The sequence below is a fragment of the Pseudonaja textilis genome, chromosome 1 (genome assembly GCF_049901715.1).
Source record: "Pseudonaja textilis isolate UNSWEBS1 chromosome 1, rPseTex1.2, whole genome shotgun sequence".
NCBI classification, from domain to species: domain Eukaryota; kingdom Metazoa; phylum Chordata; class Lepidosauria; order Squamata; family Elapidae; genus Pseudonaja; species Pseudonaja textilis.
Window position 1 is genome coordinate 182,096,258 of NC_141990.1, and position 21,629 is coordinate 182,117,886.

At 38.5% G+C, this 21,629-nt stretch overlaps 1 protein-coding gene across 4 annotated transcripts in view; it reads left to right on the forward strand.

Annotated features, from left to right (window-relative positions):
- The window catches only part of PDE1A (phosphodiesterase 1A), a 177,795-nt gene that overhangs the window by 149,648 nt on the left and 6,518 nt on the right, over positions 1-21,629 (forward strand). For all 4 annotated transcript variants that reach the window (XM_087919854.1, XM_087919853.1, XM_087919852.1 and 1 more), the window contains 5 exons: positions 3,826-3,927; positions 4,053-4,173; positions 6,159-6,240; positions 12,889-13,012; positions 13,854-14,038. In XM_087919854.1, the coding sequence (XP_087775980.1) occupies positions 3,826-3,927; positions 4,053-4,173; positions 6,159-6,240; positions 12,889-13,012; positions 13,854-14,038 (614 nt within the window). The remainder of the gene's footprint in view (positions 1-3,825; positions 3,928-4,052; positions 4,174-6,158; positions 6,241-12,888; positions 13,013-13,853; positions 14,039-21,629) is intronic.

The following is a 21,629-nucleotide window of genomic DNA, read 5'->3' on the forward strand; positions in this document are numbered from 1 at the left end:
ATTCATGGGTGGTGACTGTACTGCAGCTACTTAAGTTTGCATTACATTTATCAATCTTTCTAGATTGTCATGAATGAAGGCAAATAGACATGTCCCAGGATAATGTTGCAGGATCCAATCTGGGTTGGTCTCCACAACCGAGGTTTAGTTTTTTGAGCTTCCGGATTCATGCTTAAAAACTTTTCTCTCACTTTTTCTAGATTGTATTGGATAAGTTGTAACTAAATGAACTTATACCACCCTCTTTATATCAATAGTTATTCTTTTTGCTTGAATGTTTAAAATAAAACTGAAAAAATACACAATGTTTCAATTAATGCTAATGTGACTTTATTGTTCATTTCCCTCAAAACATGTAAAATGATGAAGCACAACACATTCATTATTTTATGTTAACTGTTATCTGCTAGGTTTACTTCAGATGCAAAGGGAAAATTTCCATCCAGATTTACCCCAGAATAACAGACAAATCCATCGCATCCAAAGATGTCTGGATGCACCATTTAAAATAACATTAATTTTACTTTATTTGCATCCATTTAAATTATTTACATGATGAGATTATGCCTTACATCTTTTATAATGCATTTTATGTAAATAATGCAAATGAAATCATTTACATATAATTCATGTAAATCTGTCATTGCATAAATGATATAAATAATTATACAGTACATACACATATAAATAAGGGAAGGAAGTTTGCATTTAAAAATGCTCAGAACGTCCTTCTCCCAAATAGCCAATTAAATCAAGGTTTTACTCTGTATCTTTCTTTGAATCCATGATATCTAAAGTATAGGAAATAGTTTTGGCTGAAAATTTAAAACAGTAGATGAGAAAGCAAGACACTTTAAATGTGGATGCTTATTCACATTTAATCTCCAGGGTTTAGTTATGTCAACAAAACCATTCCTAGTAGATTATCCATGTCTGCACAAATATCTTTTCCATCTCTTTTATTCTGCCAGATTAAAAAAAAATACTCCCAGAGGTTTATATCATGAAATCTAAACAGAATTAAAATAGAATTTAAAATGGTAATAGAAATAATAAATATAGATGTTTAAAATTGGATATGTATCCTTAAGATAACAAATGGACTTATAAGTGCATTTTTTCTTTTTCTGTAGCGTCTTCTGTTTATTATGATGATAAGTTTGTCATTGCGATGTAGTTTAATGTGAGTTTTAAAACACGGGGGAAAGAACATTTATTTGATTTTCCTATGAAAAAATGCATTTTCCTGTAAATAATTCATTTTAAATGCACTTTTCAGCCCAGCTGCACATAATCTGGAGAGTTGCACAGTCTGAAAAGTGATGACATTTGATCCCATGTATTTACATGACAACCATGAATTAGTTCAGTTCATTGAAAAAGGCAGAGCCAGTGAAATTCTCCCACATCCCCAATGAATATCACGGCATGTTCAACTGCAGTCTCCTGTTACAGCTAACTGCAATTCTTCGGGGTATAAACAGATCATCTGAAGAGAAAAAATTGCATTTAGTGTAGAAGAGGATAGAGATTGTAAATGGAATGTTTGGATTAAGAGAAATTAATTTGTAGCCATATTCCAAAGAATTTCATTACATCCTATCCTCCACTGCATTACTCCTCTCTCACACGCACTGTTGCACGTGCCAAAACTTCAACCACAAGTTACTCTAGCTGCGCACAGTCATTTAGGAATAGCAATCCATTTAATTCACTAACTTTTTAAAACATTGATTCAGAAATCAATCAGTTTTCCAGCAAAGAACTTCCTTAAAGACTCCCTGCTTAATGGTGCTTACATGTCACCATGAATAAAAAGTAGATTTTATGCTGATCTTATTCAAGAGGGGATTTTAAAAAACAGAAAATCACAGGAGTAAAGGGTAAAGCTGAGATTTTTAGATTAGGAGAGAGATTCTGGCTGCTCTGACTCAAAAGAGCACATCCATGACATGATTATTTTTTTGCAAGGGGTGCTAGAATATGTTGAAATGCTGTCTTATCTTCCTCTCTCTAATACACACCACCACTACCATTAGCAACAACAACTACAAACAAGTGGGAGAGGACAACCCTTTGGGTTTTTGTCTAGAGATTTGTGGCTGGAAGTAGAGGGAAACTTTCTGCTGATAGCCATTGCCAGATCTCATTTACCAATGCTTAGAATAACTTTACTTTGGAATAACTTTAAATGTCACTTTAAATGTACACTAATTGACTTACATTAAAATGAAATTTCACTGCACACAGCTCTCAAAGGATCACTATCTCCAATATACGGTACATAAACATGACAAAAAAATTATGCATATACCATCATATATTATATGACACAGAGAAATAACACAGTCTAGTTCAGATGTACTCATGTACACAGTGAGTAAAACAAATCTAGCAAGTTTGCCAGATGGATGGCATTGGGAAAAAAGCTATTACAGAAACTTGTAGTCCTGCTTTGAAACCTGCTCCAAATGCTATTTGGTTACATTGCACTTCCTTTCCTCTTAAAATGTACAGAAAAAAAAATGACCTTGGGAAAATATGCCTGAACATACATGGTCCTAGAATATTCTAAAATCAAACCACTTCATATTACTTACTGACCAGCTCAGGCAAGATATGTAATAAGCTAGTATAAATGCAAGATAGCATAAGCTAGTATAAAATAACCCAATTTTTATTATCATAAAGCAAATTTATCCTGGACATTTAATTGAAAGGAAGTTGCCCGTTGCTAATCAATGACAGATGCTACAGTACATGCTTCTCTGTTTCCATAGAAAATATTTCTTTTCCCAAATGTGTTTGACAAATCAAGGTGTTTGGGGAAGATTGTCACACACAGAGTAAACACATTTCTATCACAAGTTTAGTTGCTGTACTCTTTCATCCACTACATCTACCTCCTCAGAGAGGGCTCCAACAGGGAGCCCTTTATGGTAGGGCAGTGATCCTCAAGCTTTTCGACTTGGTGGACCAGCGGAGGAGGGAGAGGGGATTGTTCCCTGCAAGGGGCAGGTACACATACTCATAAACACAGCTCCATTTGCACAAATGGTGGGCATGTGTTCCCACCACTTACACAAGCTTCACACACGCGCCCACGTGCCTCTCACACAGCCGTGGCCTGGTGGGGGGGGGGGGTTGGGGAACCCTGCAGTAGGGTATATTTTGGAAGAGGACCACATCCTCTAATTACATATTTTAATGTAGATCCAGATAGTTTATGTCTAGAGTTGTTGTTTTCTATAGGGTGGTGGTGATGTTATTGTGTTACTGGAACAAGCCTAAAATTTGAGGTCCATTTTCCTTCATTTGGAGGGAAGGTGGGATTTTTAGGTTGATTCCTCTGTTAAGTTCTTACCATACTTAATTACTTTTCTTTTTGCTAGAAATTTAACAGAACCAATTTCAGGCCACAAAAATGGCCTAGACATGGACTGTGAGGCACAGACTGCCCATTTCTGACCTGTTGGTTGCTTCTGTCGATGTTATCCAGTAAGATGTTTGGATAATGATGGCAGAATTATAACCATGTATAAATCTGCTCATTGCCATTGCAGACAAGTAAGCCAATCCCATTGTATCTAAATCTCTGGTCACTATTTTGAAAAGACTTGAAATAAAATTATAGATAATAATAGTATTAAAATTATGTTTGTAAAGCTGTCTAGCACAAAATTGCAGATTACTTACTATTCATTGTTTCAAGTAATGTTATCTCTTTCCTAATTTTGCTGCTGAGAAACAAATGAATCAGAGCAGTACAATCCACGTGCCTAAGTACAAAATTAATGCCACTCTAATCACTTTGATTGCCCACAGGGAACTGCGCAACCTCGTTATTGAGATGGTTTTATCTACTGATATGTCTGGGCATTTCCAGCAAATCAAGACGATGAGGCACACTCTTCAGCAAACAGAAGGGTAAGTGGCATGTCTTCACCTTTCCTTCTGTAGCCACAGGCTGTGTAGTTTAAATGGCGTCCGCAGTCTGGAGCAAAGCTTATCTTTGCAGAGAGATAATGAGAAAAATGTCTTTAAATTGACAGGATAGACAAAGCCCGAGCCATGGCCTTGATCCTCCATGCTGCTGACATCAGCCATCCGTCAAAATTGTGGGATCTGCACTACCGATGGACAAAGGCCCTGATGGAAGAATTTTTTCGACAGGTACTTCTCTCCAATGTATTTATAAACATTTCACAAGCCATGGCAGATAGCGCTAGCACCTAGACTTATATACTGCTTCACAGTGCTCCAAGTGGTTTACAGAGTCAGCATCTTGCCCCCAACAATTTGGCCCCTCATTTTACTGACCTCGGAAGGATGGAAGGCTGAGTCAACCTTAACATGGTCAAGATTGAACTGCTGGCAGTTGGCAGAGTTAGTCTGCAATACTGCATTCTCCGCACTGTGCTACCACAGCTTTGGCACAGTGGTTAGGATCAGTCATTTCCTCCATTTTCTTTCCTAACTGTTTTTACTCCAATCTTTTAATAGCCAATTAAAAGTGTAAGTAATGTCCTATATAATATTGACATAAATTATTGAAATCATAACAAAAGAACAAAATACAGGAGCAAACAACAGTTCAAACCTGAACTTTCAGTGTGAAAGAGACCTTTTCCCAGCATCTGAAAGTTGACATATTAGGATCAGGAAGGCAGGGCGGCTTCTATCATTGAAAAGATCCCCTCCCACTCATCTCCCATGTGATGATGGATATCTGGAGAAGGCTTTGCATGGATGCATGAAGAAAAATACAATCCCTTGAGCTGTTTTCAGAAGTGGTTATACTCACACTCAGATTCTAAGAAATGGGTGGGATTTTTGGAGGTGCCAAAAGAAACCCTTTGGACACTTTGTTTGTCCCAAAGTAATCAAACTAAACCCTTTCTTTTATTTTGGAATGGTGCACATTATTTTTATAATCCAGCACAGTGAGGTTTCAAAGGGCGCAGATATAGCAATCATTATTAAATCAGGAATTAGCATTGCTCATACATACATGTCACCTTTTCCATTCCCTTCTGTACTAGGTTTAATATTTAAGCATAGTTTCCTTCAGGCAAAATTCCCAATTAAATGCAAAATTATGGCGTAATGCAGCTTGCTGCAACCTGATGCTCACCAGAAGAACTGAAATTGTAATTCCCAGACCGTCCAACCAGCATGATTATAATGCACGGAAGACACCAAGTTTTGGAAGCTAATTAATTATTAAATTCCAGCTGGATAAACCAGGCCTGGAAATACAAATCAAACTGTAATTTTAAAACATGGTAACCAAATAGTCAGGACATCACTGTTAACAGAAAACAGATTTTTGAAATTTATTTTTATTGCATTTAAAATAATAACAGAAAAAGAAAATGAACAAAACCCTAAAATAATGCAAATACATGCACTTTCAAATAAATGGCACATAAAAAGTGAAAAAAATAACAGAAAAAAGAAAGAAACTAAGTATAATACATCATTATAACAGTTAACAGTTAAAATTCTGTATATACTTATTGAATGTAAATATTATTCAAGTACATAAACATTTATTTCTAATCCATTTATATAACTATCATTCTTCTACTATACAATATATTGTATATACTATACTTTGTATAAATGGGTACCTTATTTCATTACACTTGCCCATGCCAAGTCTACATTATAAACAATCTGCACAAATATAATCTGGTCTTCAATCCATTGAACAAGTGGAGCCATATATTTTTCTTTCTGATGCTGCAATATCAATCTTTTGTCCAATGTAAGGGCACAGAGAATCCATTTACCTTGTCCAGAAGTTGATAGAACACAAAACAACAACAAAAAAAATCTCAGTTGACATACTGAAGAGAGTGTGTTGAAGGACATATACCTTGAGTAATCAAGAGGTTCCATCACTCACTGTGACAGATACAGTTTAAGAGTTCTACTGCAAGCAATGAGAAAGGGACAGGCTTACTTACCAGTTTGTGTACTTTTCCTCCCCGTTGCCCAGGGTTGTATTGCCAGATGTTTGGTTTTTAAATACTTAGGAACATATGTATATAGTTGTAATGACTGAAAGCTCACTCTTCCTTTCACTTTGACTTTACTTTCACTTACTTTCAATTATATGTTGAGAATCATATGTTTTCTTCCCCTGACTTTAGGGAGACAAAGAGGCAGAGCTAGGGCTACCATTCTCTCCACTCTGTGACCGGAAATCCACCATGGTGGCACAGTCCCAAATAGGTAAGGGTTGGTTTCTTAAATTTAAAACAAAGTCTTACAATGAGAGAAAGAAATGCTCAACAGAACAGGATTGGTTTTGTTAGGCAGTTCACGTTTCAATTATTTTTCAGTATGCATTACTCACGGAGAATAGCATCACTGGAAAAATAAGATAGGGGATTCATAGAGTTTTTAACTAGTGTTTTGGGATCCCAGCATGTTTTCTCAATTCTTGGCACCGCTGCTAGTGTAGATGAGGAAGGGGCTTCACAGTGTACCTTTCTCATTCACAAGTGACTATCAGTGTCCCTTCTTAGTTCATTTTTACAGCACTGAGTTAGACTCTGTCATGCGTATAGGTTGTTATATTACTCTTTGGATGTTATCAAAACTAATTTTCCGTCACAGGTATATCGGTGAATCAGTGATGTGAGAGAAGGCACTATTGCAAATGTACAAATATTGTGGCTTAATGATGGTTCTCAAAAGAGCGTGGCTTCCTTCCCTATAAAAAGCTGCTTTCATGAGCCACTTTTCTCCATAGTCTTTTCTAGCTTTTGTTCTTGTAGGGTGGATAGACATCAAGTCACAAAACAAAGACAAATAAGCCAGGGAGCAGAACTTCATTCTTCCCAACGCATTTTGGAAAATACACAACCAATTCTTAACATGTATGAAGAAACTAACAAATAATTGCAGGATCCAATCTGAGTTGGTCCTCGGGGAACTTCTGAAACTCTTTCCTGAGGATGGGATCCAGCATGGGTCCAAAAGCTTGGAAGACTAAACCTCTGATTCCAGGGACTGACCCAGACCGGATCCTGCAACATTATCTTGGCACACATTGATAACAAATAGCTTGTTTTTGTCCGGAATGGTATAGTGTCTCCTGCTTCAGCAGGTCTCAGGTCCCTTCCAAATCTATTATTCTGTTAAATAAGATTTTACATTATCATAAATATATTTATCATATAAAAATGCATTCTATTGGTACTGTAATTATTCCCTTTCTAGATGAAGAAAACATTTTCCATCAGTTTCCTAACAGTCCTCCATAAGAGTTTCTTTTTGAATTGATTCATAAAATGTTCGATTACTTCTGGACCATGATGTATCCCATGGCTTGGTTCTGGGATATATTTGTATAGAATAGGGCTATGGATGCTTCAAAAATGATGAATAAAAAGTGCTTCAGATGCCACGGGAGTGCAGTATTTCCCTACTCCTTACCAATGTGTAACGATATATTTAATGGGACATTTATTTAGCATGATGCAATGCCCTTGGAAGACAAGAGGAAGAGGTTTTGCCTAAGGAACAGTCAAATAAGAGAGGTCATAGCCCACAGGTTCATAATAGACAGCAAAGAGACTCAGAAAGGAACTTATGTTAGACTGTAAAAAAGACGGCAGACAATTTGTACTATTAGACTTGCAAGATTATGTGACTGTGGCCTTAATTAACTCATCTGGCTGTGTTTCATGTCTGGGCTACCTTGGGAAACTGAGTCAACTGACACATATCAAGAGAATGTAAAATATGTACGTAGATTATGATTATTGACTCTTAACGAATGTATCTTTTCTTTTATGTATACTGAGAGCATTTACACCAAGACAAATACCTTGTGTGTCCAATCACACTTGGCCAATAAAGTATTCTATTCTATTCTATTCTATTCTATTCTATTCTATTCTATTCTATTCTATTCTAGAATGTACCATTCTATGTTGATTTCCATTTTTCACTTGTTAAGTGGAACGTACTTTAGTGCTTTGACAAGTGTTTTCTTTTATAAATAAAATGAAGACCAGACAAGAAGCACAAGTGCAATGTTTAGTATTGCCATCTCTGAGCCCTTGGGCTGAATTCTGTCTCCAAGGTTTATTTCTTGTTTCATTCACTAATCTGACAGAACATTGTCAACATGTTGTCAAATTGCACCAGCAACACATAATAAAGAGCCATTTCAAATATAAATCCAATCACATGAATGTTCAAAATCCTCAAGTCGAAATTGTCTGAATTCATTTCCGTCATGTGATTCTGGGCTTAGAAACAGTATGAAAGCACTTACTGATGACTTTGGGTGGCAACAGGATAGGACTAATGTGCCCCTTCTAATGTTGCTTAATCTCTCAGTGGGTTTCAGTACGATCAGTCAAACTTCTGAGTCATCTCCAATAATTTAGGTGGGGGAGGAGACTACGTTGCAATGGTTCTCTTTCCTGAAGAGATGAATTTAGTTGTTTGTTGTAAGGGAGGACAGCTCAAGCCCTACACACCTTAATTGGGGGTTTACATATTCACTACTACATATTCCCTATTCCCTGTTCAACATCTACATGAAGCTTTTGGATGAGTTTGTTGGGGTCATTGGTATGCTGATGATACCCAACGGGATATCTTGACCCTGGTTGAGTGATGCTGCTGAAGTGCAGGTGCTTGAAAGCTGTCTGGATGGGAAGAGGTGAAGACTCAGTTGCAGGAAGACAGCCTGGCTCCGAGTTCAAAGCATAGCTATTCCCAGTGAGATACTATCATCACTTTAAACAGGGTAGCGTTCCTCCAGATAGGATTTGGTTTGCCGTTTGGAGGTCTTCTTAGTTTTACAACTCCGGTTTGAACAACTGAAAGATGTGGCTGAGAGGGTCTTTGCTCAGTTCAATTTATTACTGAAATGGCAGGCATTACTCACTGTCACTCATGCCTTTGTCACCGCTTGATTGATGACTATTGTAATGCAGTATTATGTAGGGCTGTTTTTGAAAAAGCATTTGGAAGCTACAGCTAGCCCAGAATACAGCCACTTAAGGTGGGTACTCCCTGAGGCGCTCATGTAACACCTGTACTCCAAGAGCTGCCCTATTTGTACCTTGTGTGCAGGTGCAATCCAAGGTCCTGTTTTTCCCTTTAAATCCCCTCAGGGTCTGAGACATGCATATTTGCAGAAGCATCTTCTCTCAATATGATCCAGCTTGGTTTGCTAAGTATCTGTCAGAAGGACAAGATTAGCAAGGTCATGTAACAAAAGAAGCAAGGCTTTCAATTTAAAAAAATTATATATTGTAGGTATTGTATCATCATCTTGAAAGCTTGTCCAAGTTTTTCTCTACCACATCTGATGCCAAAGACAATCAAGGCAGGGCTCTTTTGAGTTTCTTTCTCGTGTCTGCCTCCTTCTCAGGACTGAGAAATCTTTTTTGCATCTCTGAATGGCTCATTGTTCCCCTCTCAGAACAGAAGACCTTCTTTCATATCTTTCCCTCAATTTAAAGTTGTCATCCTTTAGAGCAGGGGTGTCAAACTCACATTGTCATGGTGGCATCATCGTGGGGACGTATCGGGACTTTTTCCCCCTTCACTAAACCGGGCGTGGGCACAGCGAGCGCATGACACATCCAGCGCGTGGGCCAGGAGCTTGACAGCCCTGCTTTAGAGCCAAGGAGACATGCCTTTCAAACTATTACCTTCTCCTCTGGAAGAAGAGATACTCCCAGTGTGCAATCTGGCTTTTCTTTCTCCTGGCTTTTTAGAAGCTGGTGGCAACCTGGTCATTCCATTGAATAAAGCAAACTGGATTGTTGTCACAGAATTTTCTCTTTCCCTTTCTATACGATTGTTAATGCTTTGTCATGCCTCTCCCATTACCATAGGAATACTTTTAGTTTCTGGTTCCCTTAATTGTATGTTTGAACCCCAATTGCTTAGTGGGGAATTTGTATGCAGTTAGCCTTATACAAGTAGTCTTTGAATTACAACCGCAGTTAGGACCAGAGGTTCCATTGCTAAGCAAGATGGTTGTTAAGTGACTCACACCCAATTTTACAGCCTTTTTTGCTACCATTGTTAAGCAAATCACTGCAGTTATTAAGTGAATTATATGGTCCTTAAGCAAATCCAGTTTCCCCCAGTGACTTCCCTTGTTGAAAAACAGCTGGGAAGGTCACAATTGGTGATTATGAGATCCCAGGATCCTGCAGTCCTTGCTAATACATGCTGGTTGCCAAGTGCCTGCATTTTAATCACATGACCCTGGCAATGCTGAAGTAGTTATAAGCAGGGGTGCGATTTAAATTTTTAACAACTGGTTCTGTGGGTGTGGCTTGATGGCCATGTGACTGGGTGGTCATGTTATTGGCTGGGTGTGGCCAAGTCAATATCACATCAAGGCACGCATCTCCTCACCTGGCCTCTCATGACTGTGGGGATGCTGCAACAGTTTTAAGTGTGAAAAATGGTTATAAGTCACTTTTTAAAGTGCCATTGTAACTTTGAATGGTCACTCCACACAAGCAAAGTACCAGCAAAGGAGGGGAAAAATACTCCAGAGACGTTCCTGTGACAGGAAGTCTAGTCCTGCCAAGAATGTCATAAGGGTTAACAGAGAGGCAGTTTCTGTAAGCAACACCAGAATGTTTCCTTCCTGCCTTCCTTACAGGATTAGGCCAGTAATTTCTTCTAAGAGCCAGTTCTCCAAACTGCTTAGAATGTTAACAACCGGTTCTAGCGAATAGGTGCGAACCTGTAGAATCCCACCCCTGGTTATAAGTGTGAGGAAGATTGTAAAAAAAAAATTCAGCGGCATTGTAACTTGGCTAAATAAATGATTGTTAAGTTGAGGACTCCCTGTAAGCCCTGCAAATGAGCAAGCAAGCAAACAAAATGCTGGTTAACAGAAAGCAGAATTATCTGAGAGTCAGCCTCATGGAATTCAGAAGGGGATGCAACATAAAAACTAGCTGAGTTGAGGGACAAACGTAACAATTAAATGAACCCTGATTGTTACGCCAACTCTGTGCTTTTCTTCCTTCAGTGCTTTTTTTCAGAGAGAAAATTTGCAGAATAATTAGTTGATTAAGAAAATGAAAACCTGTAAATACCAAAGGTTGAGTTCTTCTTCAACTTTTATGTTGTGAGTCAACATAAAAACCACAGTCCTGGATCTGCAGCACATTAAATTCAGAATAAAACAAGTACATTGAGTTGGAGGCAAGCTATATCGGATGCCATTTTAGATTCATGTCTGCTGAACTCCTTCTAACACCTCCCTTCTGCGCACTATGAGCATAATACAACTAATCCCACTTAAGAGAGCTTACTAGATGGAACAAACAAAATTATTGTCTATGGACATTCCCAGTCATTCCAGGTCATGGTTGTCCCAAGGTGCCTTTTCAAGAGGCAACTGGACTTTCTTGTTTTTTCTTTGAAGATATTTCACTTCTCATCCAAGAAGCTTCTTCAGCTCTGACTGGATGGTGCGGAAATGGAAGGATTTATACTCCTTACAGAGAGTATCACTGAGGCCACCTGGAGGCTGGTCTATGTCCTCAGGGTCATCTGAGTAGTGCAAATGGGTGTGGAACCTTCTTGGCTGCAGAATGTTTTCCTCCCTGTTGCAGACTACAGGAACCATTTGCACTTCAGTTTGAGATGCAGACAGCACAGGCTCCTCCACAACTACCTGTGCCTGTCTTCAACAGTGAGAGGACACAGGGCAGACAACATCCTGCAGCCAAGAAGTCTCCACATGCATTTGCCCTACTCAGGTGATCCTGAGGACACAGATAAACCTCCAAGTGCCCTCAACGACTCTTCTTTTTTTTTTCCATTAAACTTTTGATTTTAATGATCTCAAAATGTGTGACAGATTTTGGTCATCTTGTTTCCATTTTAAAAAAAGATTACTGATTTTAAAAACTAATAACTTAGAAACTGCCATGAAACAAATGGTCCACAAACATTCCTTTCCTTCTGAAGCTTTTACGATGCGTTGTAATTATTAACCAGTCTTTTGCTCTTAAACTAAATGGCCAATTGAGACAAAACGTTCTGAGACCACGATTCCACCACTGATTAAGACCAGCTGTCCGCAAGGAATATAAATCCTCCCATTCCCCACCATCCAGTCAGAGCTGAAGAAGCTTCTTGGATGAGAAGTGAAATGTCTTCAAAGAAAAACAAGAAACTCTAGTTGCCTCCTGAAAAAAAACACCTTTGGGATAAACAAAATGGTTCAATTTTCAAAGAGTTTGTTGGTTGAATCCAGAGTAATATCTAGTGAAGTTCTAGCTATTGGCAGCATTTGGAAGGGAAGGGGCCTTTGCTATTTTTTTATTTCCTGGGACTCCTCACCCCACAAAAGATGTCTAGAAGAATAGTGGTGAGAGGAGACAGGAGAAATTAGTGAGATCTGTCTTGCCGTCCATCCCCCGTCCTTTTTTTTTTTTTTTGCACAAAACAGGATCTCAGTGCCCTTCCATTCCTACAATGTCCTAAGTATTTCCTGCTTATATAAATGGTACTATTGGGGATTCCCTTAGATGGGCTTTCTGTATTCTCCTCTCCTGCCATGGATTGAAACTGATCCTTATTTAGTTTCCCCAGGGCTAACATCCCCTGTGTCAAGTTTTTCATTCTGACTGAAGCAGTGGTGGGATTCAAATGTTTTTACTACCGGTTCTGTGAGCGTGGCTTGGTGGGCCTGGCAGGGGAAGGATTCTGTAAAATCTCCAGTCAGAGGTGGTATTTGTTGGTTCTCTGAACTACTCAAAATTTCCATTAACAGTTCTCCAGAACTGGTCAGAACCTGCTGAATATCACCTCCGGACTGAAGAAGCTTTAAATGTTGTCTCTTCCTACCCCACCCTTTCTATTGTTCTACAGGTTTCATTGATTTCATAGTGAAACCAACATTTGCTCTTCTTACTGATTCCATGGAGAAAATAATTTTTCCTCTCATAGAGGAAGCATCGAAGTCCGAAAGTTCTACCTTTGTGACAACACCAAGGTTTGAGGTTTTGGGTTTTTTTGATGTTGTTCTTAGCTCCTTGTTTTCCTCCTAGACAATTTTAATTTTCAGAAACTGCAATGATCCTGATATAGTACTGCCATCTAGTGGCAATATTTGCCATTGTTATTTCTGGATTGTATTCTACTCAAGTCTGAAACTGAATTTATGAAAGGCAAAAGACAGGATGTGTTGTTTATTCTGATTTTGTTTATTGTAGAGTAGTAGGCTTACATCTAAATTGTTATACACAAAATGTTAAAGAAGGGATTGGGACTCACATATAATCTCAAGACTGAAATTACAGAAGAAAACTTTTTACCGTGTGGATTATTTCCCCTCTTATTATAATACTATAAACATTGACTTCAAATAATTTTATCTGTCATCATCTGAAGTAAAAGGTGCATGTTTTGATTTGATATCATGGAATACCTTTGTTGCATTTTAAAGAAGGGGGAACGACTACACAGGAGTTAGCAGGTGCCTTAGTTCTTCGAATCTAGTTTATTTAAGCTTCAGTGCTATGTATTCTTTGCTGGAAATCAGTATCGTTGAAATCACTGAAGTTTGTTTCTAAACTAGCCTTTTCCATTTGTAGTCCTCTGGAAATATTAGTTACAACTCACCTTATTTCCATACATAGAGGGGAACATGTTAGAATGGTAAAAGCTGTAAAATGTGCATAGGGTTACATCACAAGAATGAATGAATTGACTTAGTTGAATACTGCATTCTGGAGTTATGCAACGTTTTGGAGTGTACCAAAAATGTTCTGCTTTTGTATTTCCAGGCAGTAAAGGCATCGTAATTCTAATCTAACCTTTTCCCGTCTTTGTAGTGAAAATAGTACAGGAAGTACCAGCAGTGATATACACAAAAAGATAAGTATAAAAAATGCTGCATGTGTTGGTGGGACCTGCTCAGAAAACGCTTTGGCAATGGTGGATTTAAGAAGCTTTAAAGACAACCTATTCCAGAACATACAGGAAAACAAAGACAGGTGGAAAGATTTAGCAGAAAAAGGTATGTTTTCCCTTGCCAGTTCACCAATATTGTCATGTAATTACATCTTTCATCTGTGCTTGTTCACAAGACTAGATTTGCTAACCGTCATAAGGATGAAGGAAAATAAATAGCTTCAATATAGCAATTATTCACCATATGCATAGTGAAATAGGAACGTTCTTTTTTCTTTCTTTTTTTTCTCTTTGTTTTTGTAGAATTGTAGTCAAATTGCTATTTGTCCAATATTTCAAACAATGGCATTTGTATGATCAAGCCACTGGATGGCATTTATCTACATCTTGTATCATGCATATCAGAAATAGATGAAATTGGAATTGGAATGTAGGTTAGAGAAATGTGCTAAGCATTAAAAGATATAAATTTAGTAGACCCAAATGAATGTTCTTCATTTGGCAAAATTGATCACATACATAGTTATCATGGCAATAGTTGGCGGGTTATTTGTGAAAAGGATGTTGAGACTGGAATAACAAGCTGAATTTAAATCAGCTGAATATGCTTTTAGGGTTGCCAAAAAAACCCAACAACAAATGCAGTTTAAGCAACAGAAATAAAAATGTAGTTTTCAAATCATAGGAAGTTAATAGTTCTATATCCTGTCTTGCACCAGCTCCACTTGGTTCCTATGCTGGGATTCAAAGAAACTAAAGTAACGGATGGAAAGAAGGTCAGAATAGAAAGAACAAGAAACTAATTTTACATGAAGAGACTGAGCAGGACTGAGGGCAAAGTTATTGGGGCTGAGAGGACAACCAAGGAGAGAGATGACACATATTTTCCTGAAAATAAGAGTGGGTTTTATATTTGGGGGGGGGTCCAAAATAAGCACTAAGGGTTATTTTTGCTCATTTTTGCTTATTTTAGCTGGAAAGCACCAAGGCTTATTTTTGGAAGATGTCTTTTTTCCATGTACAGGAGGTCTACTTCTTCTGCTTGCTCACAGCCCTGGCACCAGTTCAGCCTCCTGCTCTGTTTTATCTATGAGCAAGCAGAAGAAGAATGAAATTTCAATTTCTTTGTACACATGTTGTACATTGACAATAAATATTTGATTGAGTGATTGATTGATTGAAAAAGAAGTGGGCCAGTGGCCACATGGGCTCCTGCTGGACAGGATTGCTGGTTCTGCTGCCATGAGGATGGATGGCATGGCTGTGGAGGTAAGGTGGTGCAGGGAGCGTGGGACAGTTCCACCTCCCCACCTGCCTTGCTTCACCTCATGTTGGCAGCACCACAAGCAACCAGACAGAATGGGCGGATGGATGGCTGCGCTGGCTGTGCTGGCTCTTAAGTAGGGCTTATTTTGAGAGGGTAGGGTTTATATTAGACACAAACATGAAATCAGGATAGAGCTTATTTTCAGTATAGGTCTTATTTTCGGGAAAACACTGTAGCATTCCTCAGTTATTTAAATTATTTAAAGCCAGAAGAAGCCAACAAGACAGTAGCTGACATCTTTGAGTGCATGACATATAATAAACTGTGGGAATGCAGATTCTGATTAAAAGTTAGGAAACACTTCTTAATAGCAACAGCAATTTTACAGTGAACGTTATCAAGTGAGTTGGTAAGATTCTCCTTTGCTGGACTTTTTCCAGGCTAGGCAACAGGTTCAGTCATAAGTGGTTTAAATATCCTGTGCAAGTATTGTAATTGCCTGCAATGATATGCAAGGGATCGTATAGGTTTCTGATCCCTGATAGGGGTAACAATGTCAGCTACTTTTTTTTCTTTTCCCATTCAACACATTTTAAGTTATCCTGCTGTAAGAATACTGCAATTAAGCCAATGAATTTTTTAATACATAAGTCTTAGAAACTCTATTTGGTTCTAGTACTAGAAGAAAGTCCTGGGCTGAGAATTCTTTAATTGAGAATAATTATTAGGATTCTGCAGAGCTTTAAAGAACTGGTTCAATTGACAAGGAATTTGCTGAAATCACCTCCCGAATCAAATATTCAAACTGAATCTTTTCAATTAGTCCTCCAAACAGTTTCTGGGAGATTTCAAGGCAGTTTGGAGATCCAGTGGCCTTTCTTGTTCTGCTGCATCCAATAATTTTGCAGCTCCCTTTTTATAAATGGAAAAGATCTGGAAGGGAAAGAATGCCATGCTTAGAGTGACAAGCTGTTTTATACCAGTGCAATTAGTTGGCGAATAAATATTATCCTTGAAAATCCTGCTTATCGGATTGCATGGTGAGGAATAGTTGCTCCGTTCTCTGTGTCTCTGTCTCCTCCAAGAACCTCCTAAGGTTCATTGAGCAAATCAGTTTGCTCACTGAGAAAGAAGGAAAGAAAGAAACAAAGAGATTCAGACAGTTTGCACTGTTCTTTTTCCTAATCTGCTTTGCTCTTTCTTGTAAACCTCTAACTTTGCCAAGAACGTACGTAACTTTTATGCTTATGTTCCATTCATTTTCAAATCAGTTGTCTGACCTTCAGTAAAGTCCCTGTTAATCTCTGTATGCCGTCTGCAGTTCTTCAGCTCTTCCATTCCTCTGCATCCCCAAATGAAAAACAAATTCCATCTCCTCCAAATCCTTTGTCCAGATCTGTTTTACCTTATAAGTGAGTTAGTTTAACTGACAGGAGGCTTTTTTGTGTGGTGAGTCTGTGTGTGTGTGTGTGTGTGTGTGTGTATATATATACGTGCGTATGTAAATGACAGAACTTGTATCGTCACATCCTGATGCAATTATAAACTTCCATCCGATCTTGGGCACAAGTACATTGGGGTGGAACCTGCCTCCTGATACGACTGTGGAATATGTCATGTTGACTTGATCTTAGTTTGCTGATGATGCCTATGTGAGCAAGTCTGAGACAGTGTGCTTGCTGTTCAACCATCGGGTATAACATGAAGTATTTCATATACTAGTTTATTATGGGCACAAGAGTAATATTCTCCACGCACACTTCTCAACTTTAAAAAGAAACCCGTTGCACAAGCAACATATCATCTCCAGAAGAGCCTAACCTAACCAAGGAACTATATTAATAAGCCTGCCAAATCCGAAAAGGAAGTCAATCAAATGTGGTGAATTCTTCCATCTTTAGTTAATTTTTGGAACAGTTTTTGATCATAGTTACTTTTAAGCGGAACTAGAAGTTGTTTGCTGGACAATTTACATTTGTTTTCTTCCGCCCTCCCCTTCATCGTTCTTTTTCAGGACAAGTAAAATGGAAAATATTTCTAAAATTTATTGCCACGAATTCCTTGAAATTTTCTTCCTAAAATGTTGCAGGGCCCTTTAAAGGTTCTACTGAATTGTTTGCATCCTTCTCCTTTCAAAAATAAAGCAGCTGTTGGCATTTTTATGCTTTTTCATTGTAACCCGTAGTCAAAACGTTCATCAAATCAACCCTCAAATCAGAATTTAAATAGAATGTTGTTGCCAGCAAATCATAAATTTGAACTGAATTGGGCCATCAAACTGGATCTTGATTGGGCCATCAAACTGGATCTTGATTGATTTCCATGACATCTATTTTGAAATGTAGGCTACAACTCTAATCACATTGAATTGGGCCTTTTAAATGTATTCAGAGGAAAACAGTTGAATCTGGATGTGTTTAAGGCAAGCTAGACCCATGCCTCTTTTCCTCCTGAATTTTCTTCAAATGAAATAACTGTTTAAGTTGTAATAATATGCGAGAGGGAAAAATATTTGCATTCATACGAAATTGAATCCAGCTCCTATTGTATGTAGGAATTTTTTTTCCCTATAAAAGAGGCCTCTTTTGCAAGTACTGTAATATACAAAATCTCAAGAGAACTCATGGGGAGGGAGGGGGTTTCCCACTGGATCCCAGAATGTTACTTGGATCCCTGATTATGGTAAATCATTAAAAAATAGATAATATGGAAGTTGTGCACCTTTGTATTGTTGTAAACATGCACAGTGACTCTTTTCCATTTTTTTAAGCCATCAGAATCAAGAAAGCAAACCTCCCTTTCCTGCAAATTATGAACACAATTTTCACTGTTCTGACCACTTCATCTAAAGTGCTTCCCTTTCCTGAACAGGGGCAAATTCAAAGCATAGTGCATGCATTGGTGTGTATGCACATATGTCCACACATTTATGTCAGTGTGTTAAATAAGTGGATAAACGATGAGATCTTTGGGCCGGACGCATGACGCACTGGCCATGCCCACGCCCAGTTTAGCAAAGGGGGAAAAGTCCCACTAAGTCACATGACGCTACTGTGACAACATGAATTTGATACCCCTGCTTTAGGGGATGCTCTCCTCTCACAAACATTCTGAAAGAGAAACTCTGTAGTATTTTTAGTACTTTGCTGTTGGCTATGTAACTGTATTTGTCAGGAGTTAATGTCCAAAATTATTGGAAGGCACCAGGTTGGCTGAAAGAGGCCTTTGATTTGGAATCCAGTGTGTTTGATCTTATGTTAGTAACTGAACATGCTAAGCCCAGGGCCCCTATCATATATTTAAAATAAGAACAGCAGACACGTCATGACAGGAAATCTAATATGTGTGTGTGTGCATATTTCTGTAGTAGAAGAATTTGTCCAAAGAGGTGTCAGGCAGGAAAAAAAGCAGAAAGGTCAAAACAGACATATCTCAAACCTGCTATTAGAGAAAGAGCCAAAAATATATAAAGTCAAAAGAATCAAGAAAGTGGTGACGCAACAACCTTTTTCAATTCACTCATCCCACATCTTTGTAGTCCTTCAATCCCCTCAGTTGAACACGAAAGAATCTGAGGATATAGATGAAAAAAAAATGCATCTGAACATCCCACTCAACAAAAAAGCCACCAACTCAGCCACCTAGCATTCATTATTGTTTGTGAATTCATAGGACGTTGTGTTGTTTCAAGCCCAATTATGCCATAGGCAGAGGTACTACCCCCCCACCCCCACCCCAAAAATCAGTGTTACTGCCACTTTTATCTTCATGCCTGAGCCCTAGATCCAGGGGTGGTATTCAGCAGGTTCTGGAGAACCGGTAGCGGAAAATTTGAGCAATTCAGAGAACCAGCAAATACTACCTCTGACTGGCCCCGCCCCCATCTGTTCTCTGCCTCCCTAGTCCCATCTGATTGGCTGGGTCTTTGTTTCGTTGCCCTGCACAGGAGAACAGAGCTGGAAAGCAGGTTAGTGGAATGGGGAGGGAATGGGTTTTTGTAGTAAACTTCCCGTGCCACGCCCACCAAGCCATGCCATGCTCACCAAGCCACGCCCACAGAACCGGTAGTAAAATTTGTTTAATCCCACCACTGGCTAGATCTCTTCCCAAATTTCCATTCTTAATTCGAACCCCCATGCTGGATTTGGTAGGTGGCTATGCAGAAATGAACCTTTAGGTGATGACCTTCCAGCTTTGTCATGCATGTCAGGTATTTAATTTGTTCCCTTTCAAAATCAAGCAAGGAAGGTTTTTTTTCCCCTCCTGGGATTTCTCATCTAATTTATTTGAAGTTATTTGTTAATAATGTTATGCTGCAATGGCAATTTTTATCTATTTTTATTTCTGTAGTTTTTGTTCTTGAAAACCATGTTGTACATTTCAACTATTCATTTATCTTTAAAAAAAAAAAACCTATGAGGTCAAACTATTGGTAAATTGCCCTGCAAAACTTGGCACTGACGGAGGAATATTTCCTACAGTACAAGCAAATTTGTTACAGTGCTGTTCTCTTTTAAAATTCTTTGCATGCCCTACTCCCAAGGGTGCATAAACTGGTTTTTATATGTTACTAGTTATCTGTGCATAGAGCTCAATAAGAATTTTTATTTAAAAAAATGATGAAAATATTTAGCCGAGAATATTTGGAAGTAAGTCCCATGGACATCTAGAAGTAGATCTTCTTCCCAGAGAAGTAAATGACTGCAGGTTTGTCATTTGTTGAATGTCAAATCTTTTGAGACACCATGATAAGCTTTTCTGGGTAAATAGTAAGGATTGCCACCTTTTTATGGCTGAACCATTCACTTTCTATTAGAAAATACCTCCCCTTAATTGCAGGCATTTAATATCATTAGAATCCCATGGGCCAAGTCATTTGTACTAAAAAGATGACTTGGGTTCCATTGCTAATTTACATTAATTTCAGGAGAAGCTTCCCTATAGGAGAAGTTGAAGAATATTGCATTTCATTATCTTGGAAGGTTATGTTGCTTGCATGGCATGAGAGAAGGCTCTTGATAATGCACTATCATAATTAGCTTGGATTAGAACTAATAAAAGCATCTGGATGCATTCTGGAAGGAATGTCATTATATAGCTGGTCTCCAGGGAAATAATTGCTTGTAGATAGAAATCAGTCCTTTATAGTGTACATATTTATGTTTAATATATCCTAGTAAATTTAGGATAAGGCACTGGAACTGACATGGCAAGGTGATTTACACAGTCTTAAATCTATTTGATTACTTTCAGTGGAACAAGGGAAAATTACATCCTCCAAATAATTTAAATGCAGCAACAGTATTTTTTTTTTCAGTTTCCTCGACTCAGGCAGCTTTCAGAGCTATAGTAAGGCGAGGAATGGAAACCTGTAGACATTGTCAAAGTATTTCTTGTCTATATAAACACTGGGGGGCAGGTCTGACGAAGCTATTTTTAAATAACATGGATAAGCTATGACATGTACTCAAGCAAGACAGGGAATTTAATTTAACTGACACCCCTTTAAATAACGGATACCTTTCAAATCCCAGGAAAAAATATAATCCAAATAGTATGCTGACAAAAAAGTAGTTTAGGGAATCTTTCTCCTCCTTCCCCATTCGCTTCTTATGTAACTTACACGGGCAAATCTATGCAATTCAATCAAAATGTGTAAGGGGTACAGGGGATGGTCTTGAACAGGAGTGTCCAACTCATGGCCCGCAGGCCAGATGCGTCACGTGCTGGCCCCTCCCCCGCCTGGTTTAGCAAAGGGGGAAAAAGTCCCGATATGATGCCTCTGTGACGCCACGAGTTTGACACCCCTGGTCTTGAAGGATAGAGGGAAAATCTACTCCCAAGACCATGGTCAGATAAATAAGACTTGAACCCAGCTCAAGAAAGTGGTTTATCAAAATGCCCCAGAAAGACCCCCACTCCTGCCATTTTCATGAGAAAGAGGGAGGAAGGAAAGCAGATTCAGACCTGTGAGGTGCCAATGCTATAGCTGTTTGTAATAAAAGGTTTCCATTGTGTCAGTTTCTGTTTTATCTAACTCACTAACTGGAACAAAGTGTTCCAGTCTGAAGTTCTCCCATTTAAGGCTCCAACTCATGCTGCCAGATTCTTTCAAGAACTTCATCCTGTCCTATGTTTTCTCCATGGAAGAAGGCGCTGCTACTTCAGTGTTCCCCTAACTCTGTTCTCAGGGGGCTTTTATTTTTCTTTCCCCAAGGATGAATTCATTGGGCCTCCTGTGGCCACTGAGTTGCATGACCAGGACTACATTCCAAAGAGTGGGAGGAGTCTCAACAAAAGTATGGATGCAGCCAGGACAAAAAACTACATTTAATTTAAATTCAGGCACATGCTTGCTCCAATAATTACTTTTCACCAGAGTTCTAAAAGGGTTCACCTTAGTAGGACATACCAAGATGAAAGGAATAAG